The sequence below is a fragment of the Hibiscus syriacus genome, unplaced genomic scaffold (genome assembly GCF_006381635.1).
Source record: "Hibiscus syriacus cultivar Baekdansim isolate YM2019G1 unplaced genomic scaffold, ASM638163v2 tig00003041_pilon, whole genome shotgun sequence".
Lineage (NCBI taxonomy): Eukaryota > Viridiplantae > Streptophyta > Magnoliopsida > Malvales > Malvaceae > Hibiscus > Hibiscus syriacus.
In genome coordinates, this window is record NW_024061960.1 from 8277002 (window position 1) to 8300933 (window position 23932).

At 32.0% G+C, this 23932-nt stretch overlaps 3 protein-coding genes and 1 long non-coding RNA gene across 10 annotated transcripts in view; 2 read left to right on the forward strand and 2 right to left on the reverse strand.

The window, feature by feature from the left end:
* The first annotated feature begins 312 nt into the window (after positions 1–312).
* LOC120171338 lies at positions 313–1305 on the forward strand. 2 transcript variants are annotated; one of them, XM_039179057.1, is made up of 2 exons: positions 313–551; positions 588–1305. In XM_039179057.1, the coding sequence occupies exons 1-2, from the start codon at positions 378–380 to the stop codon at positions 1257–1259; spliced, it is 846 nt and encodes a 281-aa protein (XP_039034988.1). In that variant the 5' UTR covers positions 313–377; the 3' UTR covers positions 1260–1305. The 2 variants fall into 2 exon arrangements, with proteins under 2 accessions (XP_039034988.1, XP_039034981.1); XM_039179050.1 differs by having other exon boundaries at positions 313–1305.
* A 7423-nt stretch (positions 1306–8728) lies between these two features.
* On the reverse strand, positions 8729–14055 carry LOC120171314 (AMSH-like ubiquitin thioesterase 2). 3 transcript variants are annotated; one of them, XM_039179035.1, is made up of 11 exons: positions 13969–14055; positions 13884–13925; positions 12945–13046; positions 12358–12395; positions 11960–12242; positions 11702–11791; positions 10686–10748; positions 10511–10585; positions 10300–10362; positions 9906–9958; positions 8729–9187 (listed from the first exon to the last, which is right to left on the reverse strand). In XM_039179035.1, exons 2-11 carry the CDS (start codon positions 13905–13907, stop codon positions 9007–9009), a joined length of 972 nt encoding a protein of 323 aa, XP_039034966.1. In that variant the 5' UTR covers positions 13908–13925; positions 13969–14055; the 3' UTR covers positions 8729–9006. The 3 variants fall into 3 exon arrangements, with proteins under 3 accessions (XP_039034966.1, XP_039034961.1, XP_039034971.1); XM_039179030.1 differs by lacking the exon at positions 13969–14055 and having other exon boundaries at positions 13884–13931; XM_039179040.1 differs by lacking the exons at positions 12358–12395; positions 13884–13925; positions 13969–14055.
* Positions 14056–14987: 932 nt separating this feature from the next.
* Positions 14988–17408, reverse strand: LOC120171391. Its single transcript, XR_005520873.1, has 4 exons — positions 16964–17408; positions 16757–16841; positions 16369–16426; positions 14988–15907 (listed from the first exon to the last, which is right to left on the reverse strand). It is a non-coding gene; the product is annotated as an uncharacterized LOC120171391 (long non-coding RNA).
* A 508-nt stretch (positions 17409–17916) lies between these two features.
* LOC120171353 (carbonic anhydrase 2-like) overlaps positions 17917–23932 on the forward strand; it is a 32630-nt gene continuing 26614 nt past the window's right edge. The window contains exons 1-3 of one of the 4 annotated variants that reach the window (XM_039179078.1): positions 17917–17939; positions 18239–18319; positions 23820–23887. In XM_039179078.1, the coding sequence (XP_039035009.1) occupies positions 18266–18319; positions 23820–23887 (122 nt within the window). In that variant the 5' untranslated portion in view covers positions 17917–17939; positions 18239–18265. Of the gene's footprint in view, positions 17940–18238; positions 18320–23325; positions 23518–23816; positions 23888–23932 lie in introns of those variants that run through there. The other 3 variants (XM_039179073.1, XM_039179066.1, XM_039179084.1) reach the window with 3 other exon arrangements.

Genomic DNA, 23932 nt, shown 5'->3' on the forward strand with positions numbered 1-23932 from the left:
AGTGTGGGTGCCCAACATCAAAATATTGAAAAACCGTGACATGTACCATAATTTACCCTAAATGAGAGGGATAAGAAAAGCACTGCTGATTTTCCAAAAAGGGAAATAAATAAAATAAAATCTCCAATTATTTCGTACTGATTAAGCTCTCTCTTTTTGTTCATTTCTTTGCAATTAAGGTGTAATAAAATATATTATTAATATTAGATAATAAAAAAGAAAAGAAAAAAGAGTGGGAAGTTTCGACCAACCACCAGTATTTAAAACCCCAGAAGCTCAAACCGACTTCTTAAATTCAATTTTCTACTTTATTTATTTATATCTGCCATATAATCAAAGCTTTCATTCTTGAGCTTCTTCTTCTTTTGGTTTTGCTGATGCAAGTCATGGGTTCGTCCCAGTTTTTATCTCCCACCTTCAATAACGACGTCGCCGGAAAGTTCAGTCACGATTTCGGACTTAAACTACTGCTCAAAGACGAGGAGCCTAATAAGGAAGAAGAAGAGAAATTAGTCAGTCAGCCGGTAATGGAAGATGAGAAAGAAGAGGAAGGAGAAGAAGAAGAAGAGGGGGAGGAGGAGGACGAGGAGGAAGAGTTTTCATTTGATTGTTTAAATCCCGATGGATCCCCGATTTCTGCTGACGATTTGTTCCAGGACGGTCAGATCCGTCCGGTTTTTCCGTTATTCAACCGAGATCTCCTCTTCGCCGATGAAAACGGCATCGTTTTGAAGACCGAAGAGGGTGACGTCGCTCTACCTCCTCAGGTGAGGAAGGTTTTCGTGGAAGATTCACCGGATACTTCGTCGTCGTCGTCTTCTAGCACGTCGGAGCCGGCGGGGCCGTACTGTGAGTGGGGAGGCGGAAGAACCGTGGTGGAAGCCTCACCGGATACGTGCCGGAAGAGCAACTCGACGGGATTCTCCAAGCTTTGGAGGTTCAGAGATTTGAAGCTCCGATGTAGTAGCGACGGAAAAGACGCGTTCTTCTTCTTAAACAATCCTTCAACTTCTTCGTCGTCGTCGGTAAAAATTAAGAAAAACGAAAAAGAAGATAAGAAATTGAAGGTGAAAGTAAACGAAGAGAAGCCGAAGGCAAAAAAGAGCTGTAAAACGGGGCCCCCTTCGGCTCACGAACAGCTTTACGTTAAAAACAGAGCACAAAAGGAAGAGGTTAAACGACGGTCGTATTTACCGTATAAGCAGGTCGGGTTTTTCACTAACGTCAGCGGCTTGAGCAGAAATGTCCATCCATATTAGGTTTCTAATTAATTAATAAAAAATTAAAATAATTTTAATTTTATTTCTTCTTTCTCTGTAAATCTTGGGAGTACAGAATTTAATGTTATTGTAATTATATATATATATATATATAACCTTATTGGAGCAGTCCAACATTTTATCTGGACAATGATAGTTTATTATCCACCTTTCTTTTATTTAGATTTGTATGATTCGATGAACTTATTTTTTAGTGATTCTGGATACTTACAGATATTTTGACTATTATAATTACAATTAAAATAATTAATCACAAATAAATAATCATAATTCCAAAAAAAATCACATGTATGGTTTCGTGATGAGATATGAGTTTGATATATAAAAATGATGTGTTTATCTATTACATTAGTGATTACCTAATAATTGAGTTTACAATTTAATTAAATCACTTTACATTCTTTGTTGATATACTAAAAAAGTTATTAAACTATTAATTATGTGAATTTTAGTTTATACAATTTATTTATTGGGTAAAGTATACAAATGGTCCTTTGATTATAGGGTGTTACTTTGTTGAGTCTCATGACTATTACAAGTTATAAAATTGTCTTTCGATTATTGAGAGTTGTTTTGTTGAATCTCTTGACTATTAAAAGTTATAAAATGGTCACTCGATTATTCATTATATTCCAAACTCATATTTTTCTGTTAAAAATTTAACAGTCGTATGAACTGAATGTTAACATGCTAAGATATGATAGTCATTGAAGATTATGAGATCATATTTTTATCATTTCTCAGCCAATAGGTTAACGTACAACTTAGATTGCCGTCAATTTTTTAACGAAAAAAACGAATTTGAAACATATGAATAGCTAGACGACCATTTTGTAACTTTTAATAATCGGAGGACTAATAAAGTAATGTCTTATAGTTGAGGTATATTTTGTAATTTTTAATAGTCATGAGACCCAACAAAACAAGTGAACCATTTATGTACTCTACCCTTATTATTTTAATATTGTTTATTTTATTTAATGTTTTGATTTAAAATTTTAGGGTTTAATCGTGATTAGATCAGATATTGAGAGGGACAAACTCATTTCACTCTACATATACTTTTGTCCTTAAATTTAACGTTAAACGAACAAAAATGTGTAAATTGCATCATGTTCGAAGGGAGAACAATCAAATTACTGATGCTATGGCACCTGTGAGAGAAATCCTATTCCATGAAGCTCCAATTTTTATTGCTAATTTGATTACACAAAATGTATTAGAAAGATAGAATTTTACTACTAGTCTGTATGATAAAAAACCTGTTATTTAAGTTATTCAAAACTACAGTATCTAACCATTCCATATTCAAGTCTTTTAACATTTAAAGATTCTTTTATTATTCAAGATTCTTTATACACCTGTAGAGGATACTTATGGTAGGAATGAAGGAACATGAACATCAACTGACGGTAAATGTCTTGAAATTATTAAGACCGCGGATACGGTTTTCAACACTCCAGTTTCGAAACATTGTATTTGCCCTCTCGAAACCTAAACATATTAACAACCGCAACATATGGAAAATCCAACAATAACAACAAATTTCCAAGACTCGTGTTTTTACACTTATGTTTCCATCTATATTTTATTTTCAAGAACAATTACAATATTAAATACGTGTCTTTTGCGTCTTATTAACTATTTTACTAAGTCAAGTTACCTCTTTTTGTCATAATTTTGGTAATTGATTTTTACGAAAATCTAATTTAAAATAAATTTAATCTAACATGTTATAATGTTTAACTTAAAAATATATAAATTTATAATATTTTCGATTGCAACCGAAAAGTAACATCACGATAAGTTAAGGTTTATAATCGAAAATATTATAAAAATAATATTTTTATTACAATAAAAAATATTATAAAAATATCTTTTTATTACAATAAAAAATATTATAAAAAATGTAATATTTTTAGTTGCAACTTATCAAACCTGAAAAGTTGTTATTTACAACCTAAAAAGGATTTTCCATTACCATCAATTTTTACAATTTTTTATATTAACAAGTTATATTTTAATTTTTCTCATAATTAGCGTATCGATAAACTTTCACAAATATTTTTCCTAGAAGTGTTTTTAAAATATATATATAATTTTGGAATATTTTGTAAAGCTACGTATGGTTGGTGTGGATGAATTTCGCGGCATACTATTCCCTTTTGAGATTATGGATGAAAGGTTTAAAGATGTTTCATAAATGAGAAGAAAAAAAAGGAACCTTTTTTGACACTCGGAAAAGAGCTGTTTGGATATGACAGCTCGCAACGCAGCTCTATTATTTGGTTCACGTATACAAAAGTGGGGGTGACCTTTCCCTGCATCTTCTCGTGCCAATGAGCCGACCAATTTCACAAAGGGGACCATCCTTCCCCATACTTCTTTTACACTTGTCCCTCTTAAAAACTAACATATACAAAATATATAATAATAAAATGCATTAATATATCTCTAACTTCATTGGTTAATTTTTTTAACTTTTAAAGTCATATGAACTAAACCAATGACCTTTTAAAATTTTTTTAAGGATTTTTAGAAAAAGATTAAATTTTTAGAAGATAAGCCCAATTCTTAAAACCTTAAAAAAATAATTGAATTAACAATATATTAACGAAATCAATTGAATTAACGACGCACTAGGGAAAAGTTCAAAATAAAATGATATTTTTAAGAACTGAAACAACAATCGAAAATTTTAAGAATCAATTTAGAATCTGTCATAATTTAGAGAATGGTATAAAATATTTTAAAATTTAAATATCAATCTACAATAGGAACCATAATTGAGAGACCTCTTAGTCGATTAACTCTAGAGGTTAATAAGAATAAATGACATAAATATGTCAAATAAAAATCCTTTCGATAATCTAAAACTTTGGGTGTTAAATGAAAATACGATACAAATCCATATCAGGGCCCATCTAGAAAATACAATACTATAAATATAAGTACGAATAGCAAAACTTATTTAATATATACGTCGATAAAAAGTAAAAAAAATAAAAAAAAAATTAATACATTTATGGTGTGTTTGAACAGCGCAAAGTAATTACTAATTACACTCCTTTTTTGGTTACAAAGAGAGCACTGCATTAGCAGTGGTTGGTAATTACTAATTACACTCTTATAATTGCGAAAATTCTCTAAATATGTTTGGTTGACAAAATGTAATTTCATATAACTCAATGAGACATTAATTATTTTTAATAAATTCTAAATCTAATCCTAATCCTACTTAGAGAGAGAGGAGAAAGGGAGACTATTGGGAAAGGAAGGAGAGTGCTCTTAATAGGTCTAGATCCCATGACCTAAAGGAATATGAGAGAGCAAAGATGAGACACTAGTTAAAAACAAATAAAAGAATATTAGGAAGTTTTTACTTTTTACACGCTTTATCCCTCTAATTTTCGATCCTTATAAGAATTGAACACTATGATTACATACTCTAATTACACTCACTTCAGTATAACTCAAACAATTACACCAAACTCTAATTACGGGGTCACTTTTCAAACACACCCTTAAATAATTTTGATATATTTATGCATTTCCAAAGGGAATCTCAAAATCAAACTAGAATCATAGTAGTAGTTCTCACCTTCAGGTACCATGCCCTATAAAGAATATGAATAAAGGCCACAGAATAAGTTCTTGCTGCCACCTATCTTTAATAGACATTCAGCTTTCTGTAATATCTACATTGCATGATGAAATAGGATGATCCTTGAGACAAACAAATGAGTTGGGGCCCTAACAACATGATGTTCAAACAACTGTGTACTTTATTTTTCGTTTGAATGTCAGGCAGAGCTAAGTCAGGACAATTTTCATTGTTTAAGCAAACACAATAATCATCTAGTACAAACATATATACATCAAACAAAGGCCAACTAGATCAATTTGTTGCCATCAACAATCAGTAAAGTTATACTATAGTTGGGGACCCCATTAAAAAAAAGTATGAATGTGAAAAGCTCTTTCAAGTCTTAAGATCAATACAGATTCCCTACTACATGCAAGCAATGGACCAATGACAGATGATGTCCTCTAGAAAGTTGAAAGGCCGGGCAAGGAAAGCGAACCGAGAAAAAGGACGGAAGTTTCCCTTGGACAAGGGCAGAGCCAAGCATTTTCTCAACAAGGGGACCAAAATATCACAAACAGAAACAATATACGACATTCTCTATACAACTAAATTTACTACTTTTATTCCAAAACCAAGAGAGTTCGATCAATTACTAGGAACCAATAGCCAAACCTATCTTCAGAAAGGTTCAACCTGTTCTCCCCTAATGATTCATATGCTTTATCACAATACTTAATTTTGATATCTCCAACTAAACTCAACACAAAGTAAGAATTTTTTCTTTTAAATACATATGGATTTTTTTTATAAGAATTGGAGGCCTTGTTAAAACCCCCTTCATAATCATCAACATACTAAAACGTATGTCAACAAATATTGGAAGGAGGAAAAGAGTACCTTATGATTTATTAAATAATATAACCATTACACCTTGTCTGAAAACACCCCAATAAGATACATACACCACATCAAAACCATAAAATCTCCAAGTCCCCTTTAAACATCCAAATATTACAAGGTCAACCCTATTCGAAACCCTCTCACACCTATCCCAAGCCTCACATCACTAAAAACCAAAAATATTCGAAAGCAGTACATTAATCTTTAAAGATAGAAACACAACTGACTCCTAAAGGAACACTCCAATCAATAAAAACTCCTTCCAAATCCGCTATCAGACTTAAACCCAATATTCGTCCGAGACAGTTAAGCCACTTCATCCTTTTACTTGTTACTTTTAGATTCGTGATGTTTTTTTCTTTCCGCCCTTTGATCCCTTTCGAAGACCCTTCCCCTGCAACCAGTTAGAATCACCTATTGCTCCACTACTGAGATCGTCTTCCAGGGCATGAGATACCTCAACGTTTTGATCTGATTGATTGAGGGCACAAGGTAATGAAGACTCCAAAACTGAACATGGCCTTGAAGTTAAACACATCTCACCACCATTGTTTCCACCTCCAGGAACAACTTCTTTCCCAATCTGTTTCGACAAGTTTTCCAACAATCCAAGTGTTGAGGAACCCAGTGTAGCCTCAGGGGAGCATTGACCATTGTGTGGAGCTTCAATTTGAGTATTAGAGATGGCCAATGTAGCCATGATTGACATTTGATTTTTGGATTCTTCGTTGTTTTGGGCAATCGTGTCTTCTTCCTCTTCCTCGGGAACCAAGGAATAGGCTTGAAACTCGGATTGATCTCGCGAACCAGGACGTCAAACGATTGATCTTCAACCTTCAATCGTACTACCTCATCAATTCTAGAGATGATACTTGAGAAGATTTGGATTTTAACCCGATCAAAGGACGATGGATATTGGGACTTTTCATCGATTGCAATAATTTCCCCCCACTTTGATGCAATGTTTGTAAAGGTATCCCAGTTCCAAGCATGAAAATGAATACCTTCGCAAACCAACCATATACGCCGACTCTCAACTATCAAGTTTTTTTACCATGATTCAATCCTATCGAACCACACTGCCAGAGACTCCGAATTTTCTACCTTCATTCTATTTAGTAACATCAAGGATTCAAAACACATTAGGACAACATTTCCAGTAGCTCTCATCAATGAAAAACCCTTAAGACCTTTTTCATTCATTTGTCTTGCGAGGTTCGAGATTGAGACAAAATTTCTACACCAACACACAAGGTAATTTTCCAGAACACTTAATTTATCTTCATCAACCACCCCTTCTATCGAGGATATGTAACTCTTCTTGTCAACTACCTCCCTATCCTTCCGTTGAAAGGATGTATTAGTTCTTCTCCAGAAGAATTGCCTAGGCTTATATTTTGCCATCGAAACTCTAATCTTGCGTCCAAAAATGAAAAAGTCATCCATCCTAACAACTGCTTTCTTGGCTTCTTCAAATGTAGCAAATCTGATAAATCCAAAGCGATACCCCGGTATAGATTTTTTAGAAGGGATAAAAGCATCAATCACCTTTCTATGGATGCAAAACAGGGATCTAAGCTTTTTCCAATGAAGATTCTCAGGAATATTTTCCACATATAGTGTATAACATGTAGCCGTAGTTCCCTTTTTAGTTGGTATGTATTTTTCCTTCCTCCATGAATTGTTATCGTTCCTCCAGACAGTACTACCGTTTATCCCATAATTATTTTTGGTTCCAGCCCAAAACCCGTTGCGATAATCGCTCGTATTCACAAATCAACTTAAAATCAAAGACTAAAAAACATATTCAGATTTAACCTTTTAGTACTGCCGGACTAACGAAGTTGAAACCGCCTGAATCTACAGAATTTGATTCATGTAGCTATTTAAGAGATTCGAGTAAATCTTCCTCTGAGATCGCTGCAAATGAGTCCCAATAGCTTCCCTGCAATACTGATGAACTCCTTCAAAAGCTTAGCCAAGCTCCAGTTTCTTGGATGCTTCAGTGGATCAGCATTTCCAAAGACAGTTTCGTCTACCACTGCTTGCATGTACCGAATTATCAACGGCAAACGGCAGCACCGTTCAGCAAATCAACACTTGGGTTTTGGTTGGAATGACCTGGCGCTTCTTTTGGGACTGGCAGTAACGTTCAAAACCACCGGCGACGGCGGACGATGTGAAGAAACTCGTCATATATTCACTGTGATGAAGGTGAAAGAAGTGCTCCTGATCCGAGAGACATCCAAAGATAGTTTGAAGGACGACTGATTCTCTGATCCGAAGCAGCCGAGAGGCGGAAAAGGATACAAGACTCGGCAGTGGCGGATGAAGTCCACCAAGATTTTTTGTGTCTGAAGACTGGGATGGCGGAGGAGAAGAGCAGAAGGTTTGGAGGAAAGTGCGTCTGTTCTTGCCGAAATTGCTCACTGCAAATTCATGGAGAATAGCAACGATTCTCGACACTAAGATAATGGGTTATGGTCGCGATAAGACACTGAGTACGGTGGAGAGGCGGTGTCGGACACGGTCGGCGGGAGGCGGCGAAAATCGGCAGTGAACGGCGTGTAGATCTGTGTCGATTGAGAGACTTTATCGCAAATCTACGCCCAGATTTGGAATCACCATGAGCAGACGATCTTCCCAGGAAAAACGGCGTCAAAAGGAGGTTGGAGTGTAGCGGCGGACGGCGGCGGCGGACGATTACGGTGGACAACGGACGGTGGATGTTGGTGGAGAAAAAAACTTTTCAAAAACGCCTACGCTCTTGAGAGAAGCACACTAAGAATATTTTTCCTCTGCTTAATACATATGGATTACAAAGATATAAATAATATTAAGAGAAAGAAAAATATAAATGTAAGATGAAGTTGGTCTTACCAGAATCAGAAATACAAGTTCTCTACCATTACAGATCATGTCGATTGCAAAAGTGATTTAGGTTAGAAGAAAAGTTCTATATAGGCGACTTCAAAAATATTCAGGGTGTCGAAGGAGAGGTCTTGGTCCCCCGAATCCCATTACTGTATCTGGTAGACTTTGATATTAGTGTAAAATAACTAATTCTAAACAAAATTAAATGAACGCATAACAAGTGAAAATGAGAGCACCCTCATCATTATTACATACAAATACAAGTAGTATGCTCACTTATTAAAAGAAACACCGTTCCTATCAGCAAGATTCTGTTATGTGGCATGCAGGTTGCACCCATTTAATTGTGGACATTTTCATATTTCAGCGCAGGTCAAAGATCTCAAACCTTAGATTTGAATTTTTGTAGACATGAGTGCAGTGTTCATATATGGGGCTCCCATTTACTGTTTCTTTGTGAGAATGAAATTGAGATCCTTTCTCTTGGCATTCTTTCAGGACACTCATTCCACTGGGATGGGATATTCGGAATATCCCATAACTCCTGGAAAGAAATTCAACAATGAAAGCTCAATGCTATTAACTTGATCACGGTTTTTTTTTTTAAATTGTAAACAAAGCAGTTCTTATACTTTTTTCACTTAAATAATGAGAGGACTCGTTTTTTATGCAAAACTTTTACAATTAGTGCATGTCTATTGAAGCAATCTCACCTAGTATGTGATCCTAAATTTAATATTTTGCCATATAAAACATATATAATTCATTTGTTTGAGACAGTGAGCCTGCAGCTGCCCTGCAACTACAAATGAACTAAGAAGAAACAAAGTCAACAATGAGCAAAGTAGGCTTATACCAGCTAGATTCATATTTTACACTTTATAGAATGTGAAGAAAAATATTTTTTTTATAGATTTATGAGAAGTAGCCTAAAACCAATCTTTGTAACAAAGAGGCGGGGTACAAATCCCTCTTATATATCAAAGGCACATCTGTATTACATATAAAGGCGACGAATAGATGATGTAGGATGATGTGGCCATGGTAGTTAGCAATATTCACTCGTTACAGAGGCCAATGGGAAGTCATGCATATTGGAGGTCAGGAAATATATAGTTAATCAGCATGATCGAAAACCAAAATAAAGAAAGTGGATTAAAGATAAACCTAGATATGCAGATGAAGGCATTAATCATTATCAGTATTATCTGTGACATAATCCAAGTTGTCAACAATTCAATCATTGTGTGTGAGGGGCAGACCTTGAATTATCGGTTGGAGCCACAACAATGGCAAAAGCCTCTGGCACCATCACCTGAAAATAATTAGAGAAACGTCACACTGTGGCAATAATCTTACTGTACATTTGGTTCACTGTGATGGAATAGAGTAGGAATTGAATGGCTATTAGGTGGAAATGGAATAGAGAAGTAATAGTATTGCATTGTTTGGTTGAATGAATGGAATAAAGTAGTAATAGTATTACATTGTTTGTTTTCTAAATGATCTCTTTTTGAAATATCAGAATATCATACATAGGTAAAGCATGTGGTATAAGCCAGTTATCCAGAGAGGAATAAACAGATTGGAGTCTAGGATGATCTAGACCCAATATTTGAGCAATAATTGGGCTGCACAAACAATTAACTTAATTACCTGATACGAGTATTGAGTATGGAGATCTACCGATGACATGAAACAACTCTGAGAAGGGTGTGTCTGATAGAAAACAAGAAACATGGCACTGAGGTCAGTTTGAGGGCGTAGTGGTACTTGCATTTGAGGATTTTACCTATTTCTTGTAAAATCCAGAGAGAAAAGAAACAGAAATCTAAATGAAACTAATGTAAAAATGAATTGAACATACATGTATCCATCCCACTGGAAAAAGGGACCGCTCATTTTGTATGGCAAATATTTCCTCCTCACTAATAGCCTGACACTGTTGTTCATTATTGACAAGTTAACAGCAGAAAGTGCTAAGTGTAAGACAAAGTAAAATATTAAACTTAATCAAGGTGTTAAAATTCCGTCACACTTACAGAATTTGAAGTTGATTCCTGTTTAGGTATTATCAGAGTGGTTACATAGAAAGTTCCCCTTTCCTGTTTCATAAGGAAAAGGAAGTAAAATTGGTTACTTTAATAATGGCATTAGGCAGACTAGCTCACTGAAGTTCAAATAAGAAACTCAAGTATGACAAGAATGAATCTAGACCAGCTATAGTGTTTAACACATTAGCAGACATTAGTTTGAACACAAAAATCACTTCACCTAAATATATTGTTGAAAGTAGGGGTGAGTATTCGATCGAGTCGAGTAAAAAAAATTGAGTTAGTTGAGTTGACGAGTCCTATTTGAAAAAAAATTGGTTTTTTCAAGTTGAATCGAGGTTTGCCCACCCCTAGTTGAAGAATTCCTTGGTAAGCCTCATCGGTGGAACATTTTCCAGACTGGCTTAAGTTGGTTATAGGTTCTTACTATTTTTTGTCAGAACATACAGATAAGGTACATGCTAGGTTAAAATGAGTTTTATAAGGGACAAAATACGAGGCTATATCTTATCTCGGTTACTCAGACTAGGGTGTGAGTTACAGATATAAGTATGTATCAGACATGGGAATATTCAAGTTGTTTTCTATGTTTTTCCTTGTTTTTGGAGGGTGATCACACCTCTTGCCCATGTCCGGATAAGTGTCAAACACAGGTGCTTCAAATAAAAATTCAGAGCAACATAGTATCTAATTCCCCAAGCTCTGGGCTAGCAAAACAGAAAGCAAATAAAACAGCTAAAGTGACATTCCCACCTAACAAATCTTCTTAAACCATTTACAATGTTATGCTTCTACCAACAGCCATTTCTTTTCATTGAAAGGTGTAGGAAAATTTATTTCCTAACTACCAGGCGACAATGAAATAAAGCATTTGTAGAGCATGAACCTTCAGGAAAACAACCAATTATGCCAACATACACCTCAAGTCCGCAACTTATGATGCTATAAATAACATTAATACAAAACACTGTGAATGTTGAAAGAAAAAAAGTAATAAATCTTACAAGAAAAGCACCAAGAACACCGCATGTTTCCAGATCCTTCTTTGTGTTTTCCTTAGCTAGTTCAAGAAAATCCTCCATTAATCGGGTTGACTGAGAAAAATTAAAAAAAATGAAAGGAGAAATAAAAGGATAAGTCTGGTAATTATATACTTCTCTTTTATTTTTCCCTTTTCCACCAGGGGGGGGGGTTGTTCCGAAGAACCTTAAAAGGGGGTAATATAGGAAAGATAGAAAAATTGTATAATTTAAACTGATTACTATATGAACATCCTGAAGCACCCTAGAAGCTCCCCTTTCATTATATTGCTGGTCGTCTGAATCAATTGCACGTGAAACATGTGAACTTTGAGATGCTTTCTCAGTGAAAGAGAGTATAGTAGAAGGAGAAGATTGAGTGACAGCATGAACTTTGAAGAGCTTGCATGTGGTGGTTGTCTGATCTGGAATTGGACAAGGTGATCCATGTCCTGTGCAAATTCTCGCAAAATCCATTTTATTACAAGATGCCAATCCAACTCTTTCCTCGATGACAATCCTCAAACTGTAATCAAGGTAGGAAAATTATAAATTTAATATTGTTAATCTAAGAAAAATATTTCAGAACTAAAAAGGTAACTTTGACAGCAGACAGATTTAAGCAAGTTCATAGATTATACCTTTGACATTCTGCTTGAGGTATGCCACAGATTCTCTCCTATACAGAAAAGCCGACAAATGGAATCATTCTATTATATTTTAAATACAATTTGAGATAATTGAACAATTGCTTCTGATAATTGTAAATTTTCCAGTCTCTAGTTCCCATCCTAATTATGATGTACATTTACATATATTGATTAGACAATTAGACTGCTAACACTACTTTTGAAGCAAGCACAGGAAGTTTTTTTCTCTAATAGGAAAGTCATCCCAGAATGCATCTGAAAATTCTAACTGCAGAATTTCAGTGATAAGATACTGTTTAACCTTTCTTTAGTTACAATTGAATCAAGCAACATTACGTTCTTGAGATCTTCCAGAAGAATGGCAGATAATGCAAATAACACTGTAAAAAATAAATGTCTATAAAGTTTCATATAATTTTATTAATAGTCTTGAGAATTTCCATCCGGTTATAAGCATTAGTCAGTCATTACTATTATTCCTGGACAGATCATATTTTTAAAACGCAAGCAGCGTTGCCGTCAGATAATACAAACAACATTCATCAAAAACTACTGCACAGGACTTATTAGAGTTTTACCTTCTTCCCACCTACATTTAAAGGGGCATAAATTTCTTGAGAGAGTGCATCTTGGACAACTAGGGGTTTTGAAATTTCTCCTTGATCAACAAACTGGTACATCTGAGAATAAAAACAATAACATTAACTTCTACATATCCGATAAGTAAATCATTTAGTCCAATATTCAGAGTTCTAAATAGAAACCATAGTTTGATGAACACAACTAAAAGAGAAAGACAAGCTAAACGGCCATTAGTGACAGCAATAGAAATTCGAACAGAAATCCTCAAATAAGAATCTTTACCATGCTGCAGTGAAGATCTTTGCTTGTAAACCGGGTCTAATAACACTACATCCATGTTATACAACTTTGAGCAAAAAGCAAATAAATCATCAATTAACTCATTAGATTGCTTCCTTTGCAACATGCTTTTGGGTATTAGAAACAGAAATTGAAAAGTGAATTCAGTTGGGAAACAAACCCAAAAAAAAAAGTTTAACGGTAAAAAAGCAGTAAACGCAGAGCTATTATATTCTAACCTTTTGCTATTTGTTTATACAGTAATATAATAAAGCAAAACAATAAAATAATTGAAAAGCAAAAAGCTAATGAACAACGAAAAGCTTATCACTTGGTTGTTAATTCCATTATATATATACATATACTGCTTGAAAGGATAAAAGCTAAATCGAAACGGTGGCAACACAGTCACCATCAACAAAAAAAGGAAAATGAAAAGTTGAGAACTCATGCGACAATAAAGAATCTAAAATTTTAAGAACAGCGAAATAAATAATTCGATTGCCAGCTTTTAAAGAAGACGAATTAAGATAACATATATTACCGGTGATTTCCAATATTATTCAGTAGAAGATGATAGAGGGAAATTCATAAGAGAAAACTAATAAACTTGAAAAAGAAAAGAACAAAATAGAACAAAGGTTTCGAAATCTTACCTGAGAATATCTGTTGTTTGGCATCAGAGAAAATCTATGATCTGTCATCTAACAATCTCTTTTAGCTTTTTAATTAAAAATGAAAAAAAAAAAAGAGAAATTGAGGTTTGAGAATGTTAGGCACACTGTTCCATACCCCTCAAGGCTGAATTTTTATTTTTTTACTTTTTTTCATTTTCAAAGATTATTTATAGTTATTCGAATTGCGTCTCGGTTTAGCAAATGAATTCCTGGTTCGCGCTTATGCAACCCGGACCGGGCTCAACCTAAAGTAAACATTCAGGTCAGGAGTGCGAAAATAGTCAAATCATCCTCAGTCCTCGCACAAAATAGAAAATACAAAATTATAGCATCAAATAATCATTTGAAATATATCTCAGCTTAATAAATTATTCAAACACATTTAAATGTGCAATATTTTTAAATTCAAGGCTTTCAAAGAATTTGGACAATATTTTAATTGAGTTATTTAGGATAAAATACGTCTAGATCATTTAGTTATTAGTTCAATTATAAACGTGTTATTTTATTATAAAAATTATAATTTAATCACTCAGTTAAAATATTATTATAAATAGATTATTCTATTGTTAAAATTAAAATAGACTTCCAATTTGTATTACAAAATAATAATTTTAATCTCAAAATTTATACATTTTACCAAGTTGGTCCTAATTTAAAATAATACAATAAGTTTAATTATTCATAATTAAAAATTATATCAATTTTTTTTTGTAACACGTCAAACCAAACAAGTCCATCGGATTAAAATAATAGTTCAATAATTGTATTATACCATAAAACAACATAATTTACTATTAAATTGTTATTATACTAGGAGAATAACATGAAATTAGTATTGACATTTCTAGAAGAAGAATAAAAATTTAGAAGGGGAAGAAGAAGAAATGACTAAATTGATAGGATTTTTAAATATGAATAATTAAATTTGTTTAATTGTTTTAAATTATGATACATTTGATAGAATGTATAAATTGTAAAGACTAAAATTGTTCGAATTATGTCATTATTTTGTCTATTATTTAGTGATATTGACTTGTTTGAAACAATACTTCAATTGAGTGACTAAACTATAACTTCTAGAAAAACGTGACCGATTTATAAATAAAATAATAATTGAGTGACATGAGATGTATTCTTCCCTTCTCTATGAACATATTTACAAAACATAAAGGGTAAACTATACTGGTGGTCTCTTATGTTTTCGATCTGTTCGATTTTGGTTACGCTTAAAAAAAAGAGTAATTTTGATCCTTACATCATCAGCCTGTTTTAGTGAAACTATAAATCATTTATGTAATTCTCTCCCTTTTTCAGAATTTTCTTCTACGAAATCTGTCTCATCCTTTCCCCAATACTAATCACTAAAATCCTAAAAAAAACAAAAACAAATATTAAATCTTGTTTCTCTTTGTTCTATGAATGCAAGCAATATATTCTTTACTGAGAAAAACAAGATAATAAAATTGGATTATGTATTCAAAATAGTAAATTTACTTGTATTGCACCTTTCTTATGTGCATCGTAGGTGAGTTGCATCTGTGTATTCTCCCTTCCAATAGTATGTACCGGATCTTTCATCATATAGCATACCACCTCCATGGGCTTGGATAGGATTTCCTTCATTATCCAACCAAATTTTCGCCGGATGGTAGTAGTGGCCTTCATTTGCTGCTTCCTTCACAATCACCGGATCCGTAACAGTTTTCACATCCGGAAAGAATACACGCCGAAGCTGGTAATTCTCATCGAGAAATTCAGATTGATTTGTCGCTTGTGTCTACGTTTAGCAGCATGTGGAGGTCGTTTCTTCCTAGGTATTGTTCAAGTTCCCTGACAAGTGGATGACGATTCACATGCAATTCGATATCCCCTCTCACTGCACTTCTGTGGGTAGCAAGAGAGCACAGTTGGAGCATAAGAAGGAAAGGTTGGTTTCCTGTATTTGTTTTGTTCCTCGGTTCTCGCCCTCACATTCCCTTTCTTTTATCCCCCAGATACTGCTGCAAATTAAGAAAATGCAACATATGGAAATCCAAAAATCAGACCAAACATGAATCACAACCTTACTCATCTTCTCTTATCTCTCAATTCCATCAGCATTTAAGTACAGCAAACTCGAAACCGATACTATCGATTGGTTAGGATTGAAAATCAACAGCAGCCAAAGTGCAGAACATTGTCAAAATGCAACCTTTTAGGATTAGTATAGACAATTATCAAATTCTATTGGAATGAAAAGGGATCAACGTGAAATAACAAAAAAGGTATATTTGCATTAAGTTTACCATCTTTTCGGCATGCACCATACACTAATCTTAAAACACCATCAGAAATTACATCGTTAGCACCTCCGAAATTAATAATCAACTGTAAATGTAAAAGCAAAAATCCACAGAATATGCATAAAAATATGAACTTATAGCATAAAACTATTAATACCCAGACAAGGAAGAAAACACACCTGACAAACTTTTGGATGATTCCCAGTCCCAGATATTGGCATCTCTACTTTACCCTTTCTTCAAAGTTCCAAAATACAAAACCAGCAAATGGTAGTCAGCTAAAAAAAAACCCGACTTCACACAGTTTCCAACAATCTTAATAACTAAATACAATGGAAAAGAGTAATGAGTAAACTTCGTTGAGAAGAAGAAGACAAAGTGAGGAGAAGTATGATAATCGAAGATAAGATCTAATGAAGGTTTATGTTCGAAACACAAACTTTAACCAAGAGTGGACAAGAGGAAAAACTAAGGAGAGGGCTAAAGAACACGGCTGAAATATTATATCAGAAGAGAGGATTCCCCCCCCCCCCCAAAAAAAAATATTTATTAAAGTCATTGACAAACTTAGTTTCGAGTTTCTTCCTTCATCGTCATCCTCTTCCAAAGCAACCTTGCTGATCCCAGACTTCAACCTGGGCAAAAAGAATCTCTAAACAGGCAATAGACCATCAAACAAACGAACCATACTAACATAGTAACATGCTAGGACAAAAATAAACAATTTGGGGAACTATTACACCAAGTTGCTAATGCAAATTTGTTTTTAATTACCTTTATGTAAGTCCCAGCACCAGAAAAAATAAGTAGCACTTTAGAAAATTTTCCACTAGTCCCTCCTTCATTGGTTCAGAGTTTCAACACACACAATTCATTTTAAGTTTCTCTTGATTTCTCTCCCTTGAATTCTTTTTTCCCAACCTATAAAAGTGATTCTATATTGAACTTCAGTAACCTAAAACAAACTTCTAAACTTTAAAGCTATAAATTGCATTTCTAAAGCAGTCATGTTTGAAGCAATTTCATTTGTTTATTGCTTCCCCTCTGAGTCAAATAAAAAACCAACCAACTCTCGACTGGGTTTCTCAAATACAATGAACGTTCTGTATTTATTTTTAGCTGGCAAAGCTAAAACAACAACAATGCAGAAGCAAATGCAAACATATAAATCTCCACAGTTCTTTTGGTTATCTTCAAATGCCTCTTATTGGTTGCTCAGAAAAATTGAACCTTATCGATAATATCATATTACCAACTCAAGTTAATCTTTTCCAATCAAATATAAAAAAAAAATTAAAAATATAAAATTACCTACAATAATAGAAGATTTTATGAGCAAAACGTCCCTACATACCATGCATCCCCTAGAAACATTATCCACATTTTACATTATTAAACTATTTATTTTAGATATATTTTCAAAATTTACTATATATATATATATATATATATATAATAGGATAAAGGAGAACTCGGTGGGTGCCTGTAGACCTGAGAAGTAAGGAATTAGGATTAGATTGAGAGGGACCAAGGATGAAGCGTCAACCTCCCTCCAACCATTTATCCCCATAAAATTTCTTTTGTATTTTTCCTTTTAATTTACGCACAAAAAAAAAACCCAATTGTCGTCACCCATATCACTTTCATTTATCCCATGCCAACCCTTCTTCTCCCTTGAGTCTCCCATCATTTACAAGGATCTTAAGTAGCCAAACTCAAACGCCATTATAGCTTATTTGAGAAAACCAAAAAGGTACGTGTATTTTCATTTACTTTTTAATTTCTCTTTAATTTGAAGACCAAGTAGCCTAGGTATGCATGTGTATATGTATGTTTGAAAAAGAGGTAGTCGACGTAGTTGTGTATAGACTTTCATGCCTTACTAGGACGGAGCAAGTATCTAATATTGAGAGGGATAAGGATTTATTAAATATTTAAATAAAAAAATTAAGAGGAACAAAAACCTTATTTATCTAATTACCTGAAATTAAAATTAATATTTAATTTCAATATTCTTATTACAAATAGTTTGAAACTGTGATTTAAATCAGGCGGTGGAGTGAATTGAGGTGAAGCATGGCTCCGAAATTTACCAAGTGTATGTTGTTATGCTGTTCGGCAAAGGTCTCGGTATGATCATTTCTTCGCATTTTGGCATTAACCTTGCCTTTTTCTTCTTCTTTTGGTTTATTTATTTTTACCAATTGAAAAAAAGCTCGATTCGATGGCACTTCTCGTCCCGTTTTGTGGGGACAATATAATAATGCAAACCAAAGTTGACACCTAAAAATAAGCAGGGATAGACCGAACAGAGAACGAGTGGGGACAGTTGTCATCCTGAAAATTTTAAATTAGTATATATTTCAGATATTTTCAATTGATAATATGTTTCGTCTCCTAAAATTTTATAAATTTACATCCTATTTAAGTTTTAGAAGTTCGTCCGTAGCATAAATTCCTTCGTCAACTCCTGAAAATAAGTACAAGCCGGCAAATATATACAAACTGTTTATAATTACATATATCTCATCAAACCTTTTAAAGTAAATATCAAAATTTAATCTCATACAAAATAAGATAATATAAATATTATTGATCATCCGATCAATTAATATAATAGATCTTGTAACTCATCAAAGCTTAAGAAAACAAATTTTCAATCATTAAAACTTTTTCAGTCAAAAAGAATACCATTAACATATAATTAATAAAATCAATGAGTGGCGAGTAAAAGTGCTCTACGGATCAGGATGAATTAAAAAATCATTTTTTTAATTATTTGAAAACCTAAAACAAAATTATTATTTTTATCAAATGAATAATAACTCAAATGAGATGTGATTACACAAATCTCAATCTGATTTAAAATTTATGTCAAATGAACAATAATTCAAATGGGATGTGATTAATAAAATAATAATTTAATCTTATCAATTTCTAAAGTGAACATAGAAGAGTTTATTTGCTTCATAAAATATAACATTGTCTCTAAAAATAAGATTCATAAAATGTGACATTATTTTTCATATTATTAAAGAAATATAAAATTATTATATATATAATTTTTTTATTTGGAGCATTACTTTGTAGGGTACTCTCGTTTTTTAAGTATCTTGTCGATTGTAGCAGGTTTCTTATTTTTCTTGGATAATACACACAAACAATTTATCCAAAAAATTTATTTAAAAATAAATTTTATTGAATTACCGTTGTGATATGTTTTTTAATAAGTTAATATTTTAATTTTCATGAAATTATAGTATTAATTACCCTACATTGTCGAAATTTAATAAACATTTATATTTAAAATATTATTAATATAACTAACATATTATTAATATATTAATTAAGTTTTATTAGAAAGACTAATTTACCTTCTCTAGGTAAGAATTTTCAATTTTTTAATCTAATTCTAAATTTGAGAGAAGTTTCTTCTAAAAAGTGAAATTAGGAGGAGTTTATGGGCTGACTTTACTAAAAACAAATAATTCAACCCACGAGCAATTATCGAGACAAAGTGAGTATGAAAAACTAATTTTATAAGGATGAAATAATTTTTTAATAGAAAATACAGATTTTTAACGATATAAATTTATAAAATTTTAAGAGAAAAATCATATTTTTAATAAAAATGTTTAAAAAATTTTAAAACATATAATAATTTTAAATATTTAAGAGACAACTTCCCTAACTTGCCTCCTCATCCATCCTGATCATGGCACGTGTGAGCAAATAGTAGAAGTGACCAGGATTATGGGGTAGACTTGAGTGGTTTTGAAAGGCTAATAGGGAACACAATAAATGGTCAAAATGTCTGTGCTGAAACAATCCTTAAATTTTCGGCCAGTAAGTAGGTAGGGCAGAAGAGAAGTAATGCATAGGTGATGATAGACTTGTGATGTTTTTAGGTGTTTGTTTTTGGAGATGAAGAATGTATGGCTCAAACTTCTCTTCATTAATTACATCCCCCCATCATTGCCACTAAAAACAAGTAGTTTTGGAGAAGGATAGACGACTTAGCATCAAGGAATCTAAATCCACTCGGCCAATAAGATCCAGCCTCGTTGATGCTTACATTATAATTCGAAATGGACATAAGGGTGTGATCGTATTCCCTAAAAAAAATAAAATCTCTTTATAATTTACATGTTTTTTATTGATAGTTTAATTTTACATTTTCTAAAATTTTGCAATTTTGTATACCCAATTTTTTTAATATAACTTCTTAAATTCACATTCCCAACTTAAAATCGTGTGTCTGATAATAATGGTGGTGCAAATCAATTTCTTTTGGTTAAGTTTGTTTGACATTTCTAATTTTGAAATTAGATAAATTATTCTTTTTTAAAAGTATAAAATTAATTTACATCGATCTCAAAAATGAATAATTTATAACAATTAATTTTAATTTTAATTTTAATTTTAATATTTTTGTCAATTCTATATAATTTTAATTGACAAAATATTAAATGTAGTTGTTAATATTTACGTAATGTATCAATTTGATGCAATTTAACTCATAATTTGCATATTTTAGAAACATTAAGGGTAAAATTTATTTTTTTTAAAAATTAAGAGTAAATGAACATTATGTATAAATGTTGAAAGTTAAATTTATTATTATATTAAACAAAATTATATAAAACTGATAAAAAAATTAACATTTTGATTAATCATTAATTGCTCCTTTGCAAAATTGTTCACTTTTTAGGACTAATTGTTCAATTTTAAAAAATATGAAGAATCTAATAGGTTTTTATATCATTTGTTGACTGAGTCAAATTATTCGATACATTTCAACTCGGACAAAAAAATAATAAATTGGGCAAATCCAAATTATTATTTAAATAATAAAATATGTACCTTTCAAGTAATAAAATTATAAAATGACTAAATTGATGTAAAAACTCAAAAAAATATTGATCGAGAAGTAATGCAAACCTTATAAAATAAAACAAATTTTAGTTAATGGTTTTGTTAACCTTCTTGTTTATATTATTCTTTAAATTTAAATTTTTAATTATTTGATGATGTAATATTATAAAATTATTTATTATATTAAATATATTTATAATATATTTAATTAATATATTAATAATAAAGTTTAAGTAGAATCTAATGAAAAATTTATATAAATGTTAATAATAATATATTTCAATTTAACATCGGAGGCTAAACTTATTAGAAAAAAATAATGATAATATAATAAAAATATATTTTACGAATCAAGTTATCTTAGTGGTTAAAGAGATGTTTGTTATCCTTAAAGATTTCACGTCTGAGCATCAGAGACTGCAATGATGCATGAGCTTTCATTATTAAATGGTTGAGAATTTTTAAAACGGATATTACTTGTAATCATCGTAGATTGATAAAAAAAAGTTATATTTAGTAAATCAAATATAAAAATAATATTTGAATCAAATAATAAAATAAAATAATTATATTAATTTAATATTTCATACATTTTGTGAATCAAATACTTTTTTTATTAATAATATTATATTTTTTGATCGAATCCTTTCCAACCAACAATAAAATAATTTCAAAATATAAAACTACCTATAATAATAATAATAAGATGTCATAAACATCCTGGCGTCTCTATATGAAAGATAAAATTGCGGTGAACATATATATAAACAATAAACTAAGTTTAAATTAGGTTAAATATACAGAAGGTGTCCAACCAATGTTTTTTTTTTAATTTAGTGTTTAATATTTATTTCGATCAAGTTTGGTGTCTAACGTTTTATTCCGTTACTCGAAATGGATCAAGCTGTGACGGACTTTTAGTTTTTTTTCGTTAAGTGACATGTGTCACAATCTCGTAATTTTAAATTTTTTTAAAATACTAAAAATATTATTATATTTATAAAAAAATATTTCTTTTAAATTAAAAAAAAGCCTCAAAATCTCTAAAATCCTCAAATCCAACACTAATCTGTCGCCGCCGCCCTTCCGATCACTGTCATCGATGTAGTCTTTGTCATCATCATAGTTATAAGTCGTCGTAGTTTTCAATTGGCTGTCGAAATTACTTGGGATTGTGATTTCATCTTGGGGTTCGCGGGATATAAAATATTGATTAGTCATTGATTGGCGTTATGATTTCATAGGGTTTTTGGTCGCTGGAGGGAGGTGAGGTCGGGTGGAACTTCGCCGACTATAAAGGGCGATAGTCGATGTGGGTTTAGGGGTTGAAACGGAGGTTTTCAAAGTTTTTCCCTTTTTTCGAAATTTATGTGTTTTCTTTTAATATATATATATATATAATTTTATTTTTAAATTTTATATAATTTTTTTTAAATTATCAGATTGTAACAAGTATCACTTAACGGATGAAACTAACGGTCTGTTACGACTTAACCCATTTTTAGTAACTTAATGAAACGTTAGACATCAAACTAAAACGAAATAAACGTTAGATACTAAACTAAAAAAACAGACATATATAGGATACCTTTTTGTATATTTAAGCCTTTAAATTATTGTACATATTTTTAGTTTAATTGTAAAGTCAAAATACAAACTATGAAAATTTGCGCAAGTTATTCTCTTTAATTAAATTTCACAAACAATACCAATAAGTAATTGTCTTTAATTTAATTAAGGAGATAAAAGTAAATAAATCATATATGATTTCTTAATTCATTTATAAAATTATATTTTTACCGTCGATATATAAAGTAATAGTTTAAATTACATTTCATTTAATTCTTTAAAAATATTGTAGACAGTATTTAAAAATGTTCATGCAAGATTGTCATGAATTTATTTCATTAGCAAATTTCACAATTAGATCAATAAATTTTCGTCGTCGTCACTCTCTAAAATCCCACCACGTGGATGCCCTGGCACGTCGTCTTATTTTCGCTTGTCCCGCCGTAATTCCCGGTAGCCATAGCCCCCAATTTCGATAAAGATGTTTCTCCACATTTTCCCAAAACAAGCTAATCACCGTCGATCAACTACTTAAAATCCTTATCAAACGGACAAAACTAAATGATTCATACACCAAACAACACCGTACCACTTCTCATCGTAGACAGCCAAATTTTGCTTATCATGGGCAAACACAAGTGAACCGCGTATCTCGTCTGATGTAATGAATCCCAACTCTCATTTCTTCAAAGATGTAAATTATTTACTTTTTTCTTTTGTTTTTTTTATAATTTGACTGTACATTGATTTAACCTAGGTTAATTTCATTTACCGTAGTAATTAATAAACCAGTATAAATATAGACACCTAATCTGTAGCAGAAGCTATCAAAATAGCTGATATCTCCGGGGGGAAAAGACGATTGTCATTTGTCAACTTGTCTGGTTAGTGAAATATTTTTTTCTCTGCTCCTTACCCTTTTTATCAAATTCTGAACCAGACAGAAGAATCTCAGAGTTTGTAAAAAAAAAAAGACAAGATTTTCTGGTGCTGTTCATAGCTTTTTAACCTTTGTTTTTGCGTTAATCCCGATTCAGATCACCTTTTGATTTGCTTTTTGCTTCCCTTTTTCAAACTTCTTCACCGGCTTTCGGTTTGATCGGGAATTAGTTTAACCTTTTCGTTTGAATTTGATAGATCGTGCTGATTAATGTTCATAATTTTGAATTTTTTTTTGAGGTAACAGAAAGAAGAAGACAGCATGGGTAGTGAATCATACGAGGAAGCCATTGCAGCTTTGTCGAAGCTTCTCAGGTATTATTATTGCAGTGCTGCTCTTTTAGCATTTATCTCTCCGTC

Bases quoted from the DNA above. Each gene is read 5' to 3' on its own strand.
- LOC120171314 (XM_039179030.1), bottom strand. From the start codon at position 13,931: ATGACAGATCATAGATTTTCTCTGATGCCAAACAACAGATATTCTCAG. The intron at 13,047-13,883 runs GTAAGATTTCGA...TTTTATTCTCAG, and splicing joins CAAACAACAGATATTCTCAG to ATGTACCAGTTTGTTGATCA. The intron at 10,363-10,510 runs GTATGTTCAATT...GTTTTCTATCAG, and splicing joins TTCCAGTGGGATGGATACAT to ACACACCCTTCTCAGAGTTG.
- LOC120171338 (XM_039179050.1), top strand. From the start codon at position 378: ATGCAAGTCATGGGTTCGTCCCAGTTTTTATCTCCCACCTTCAATAAC.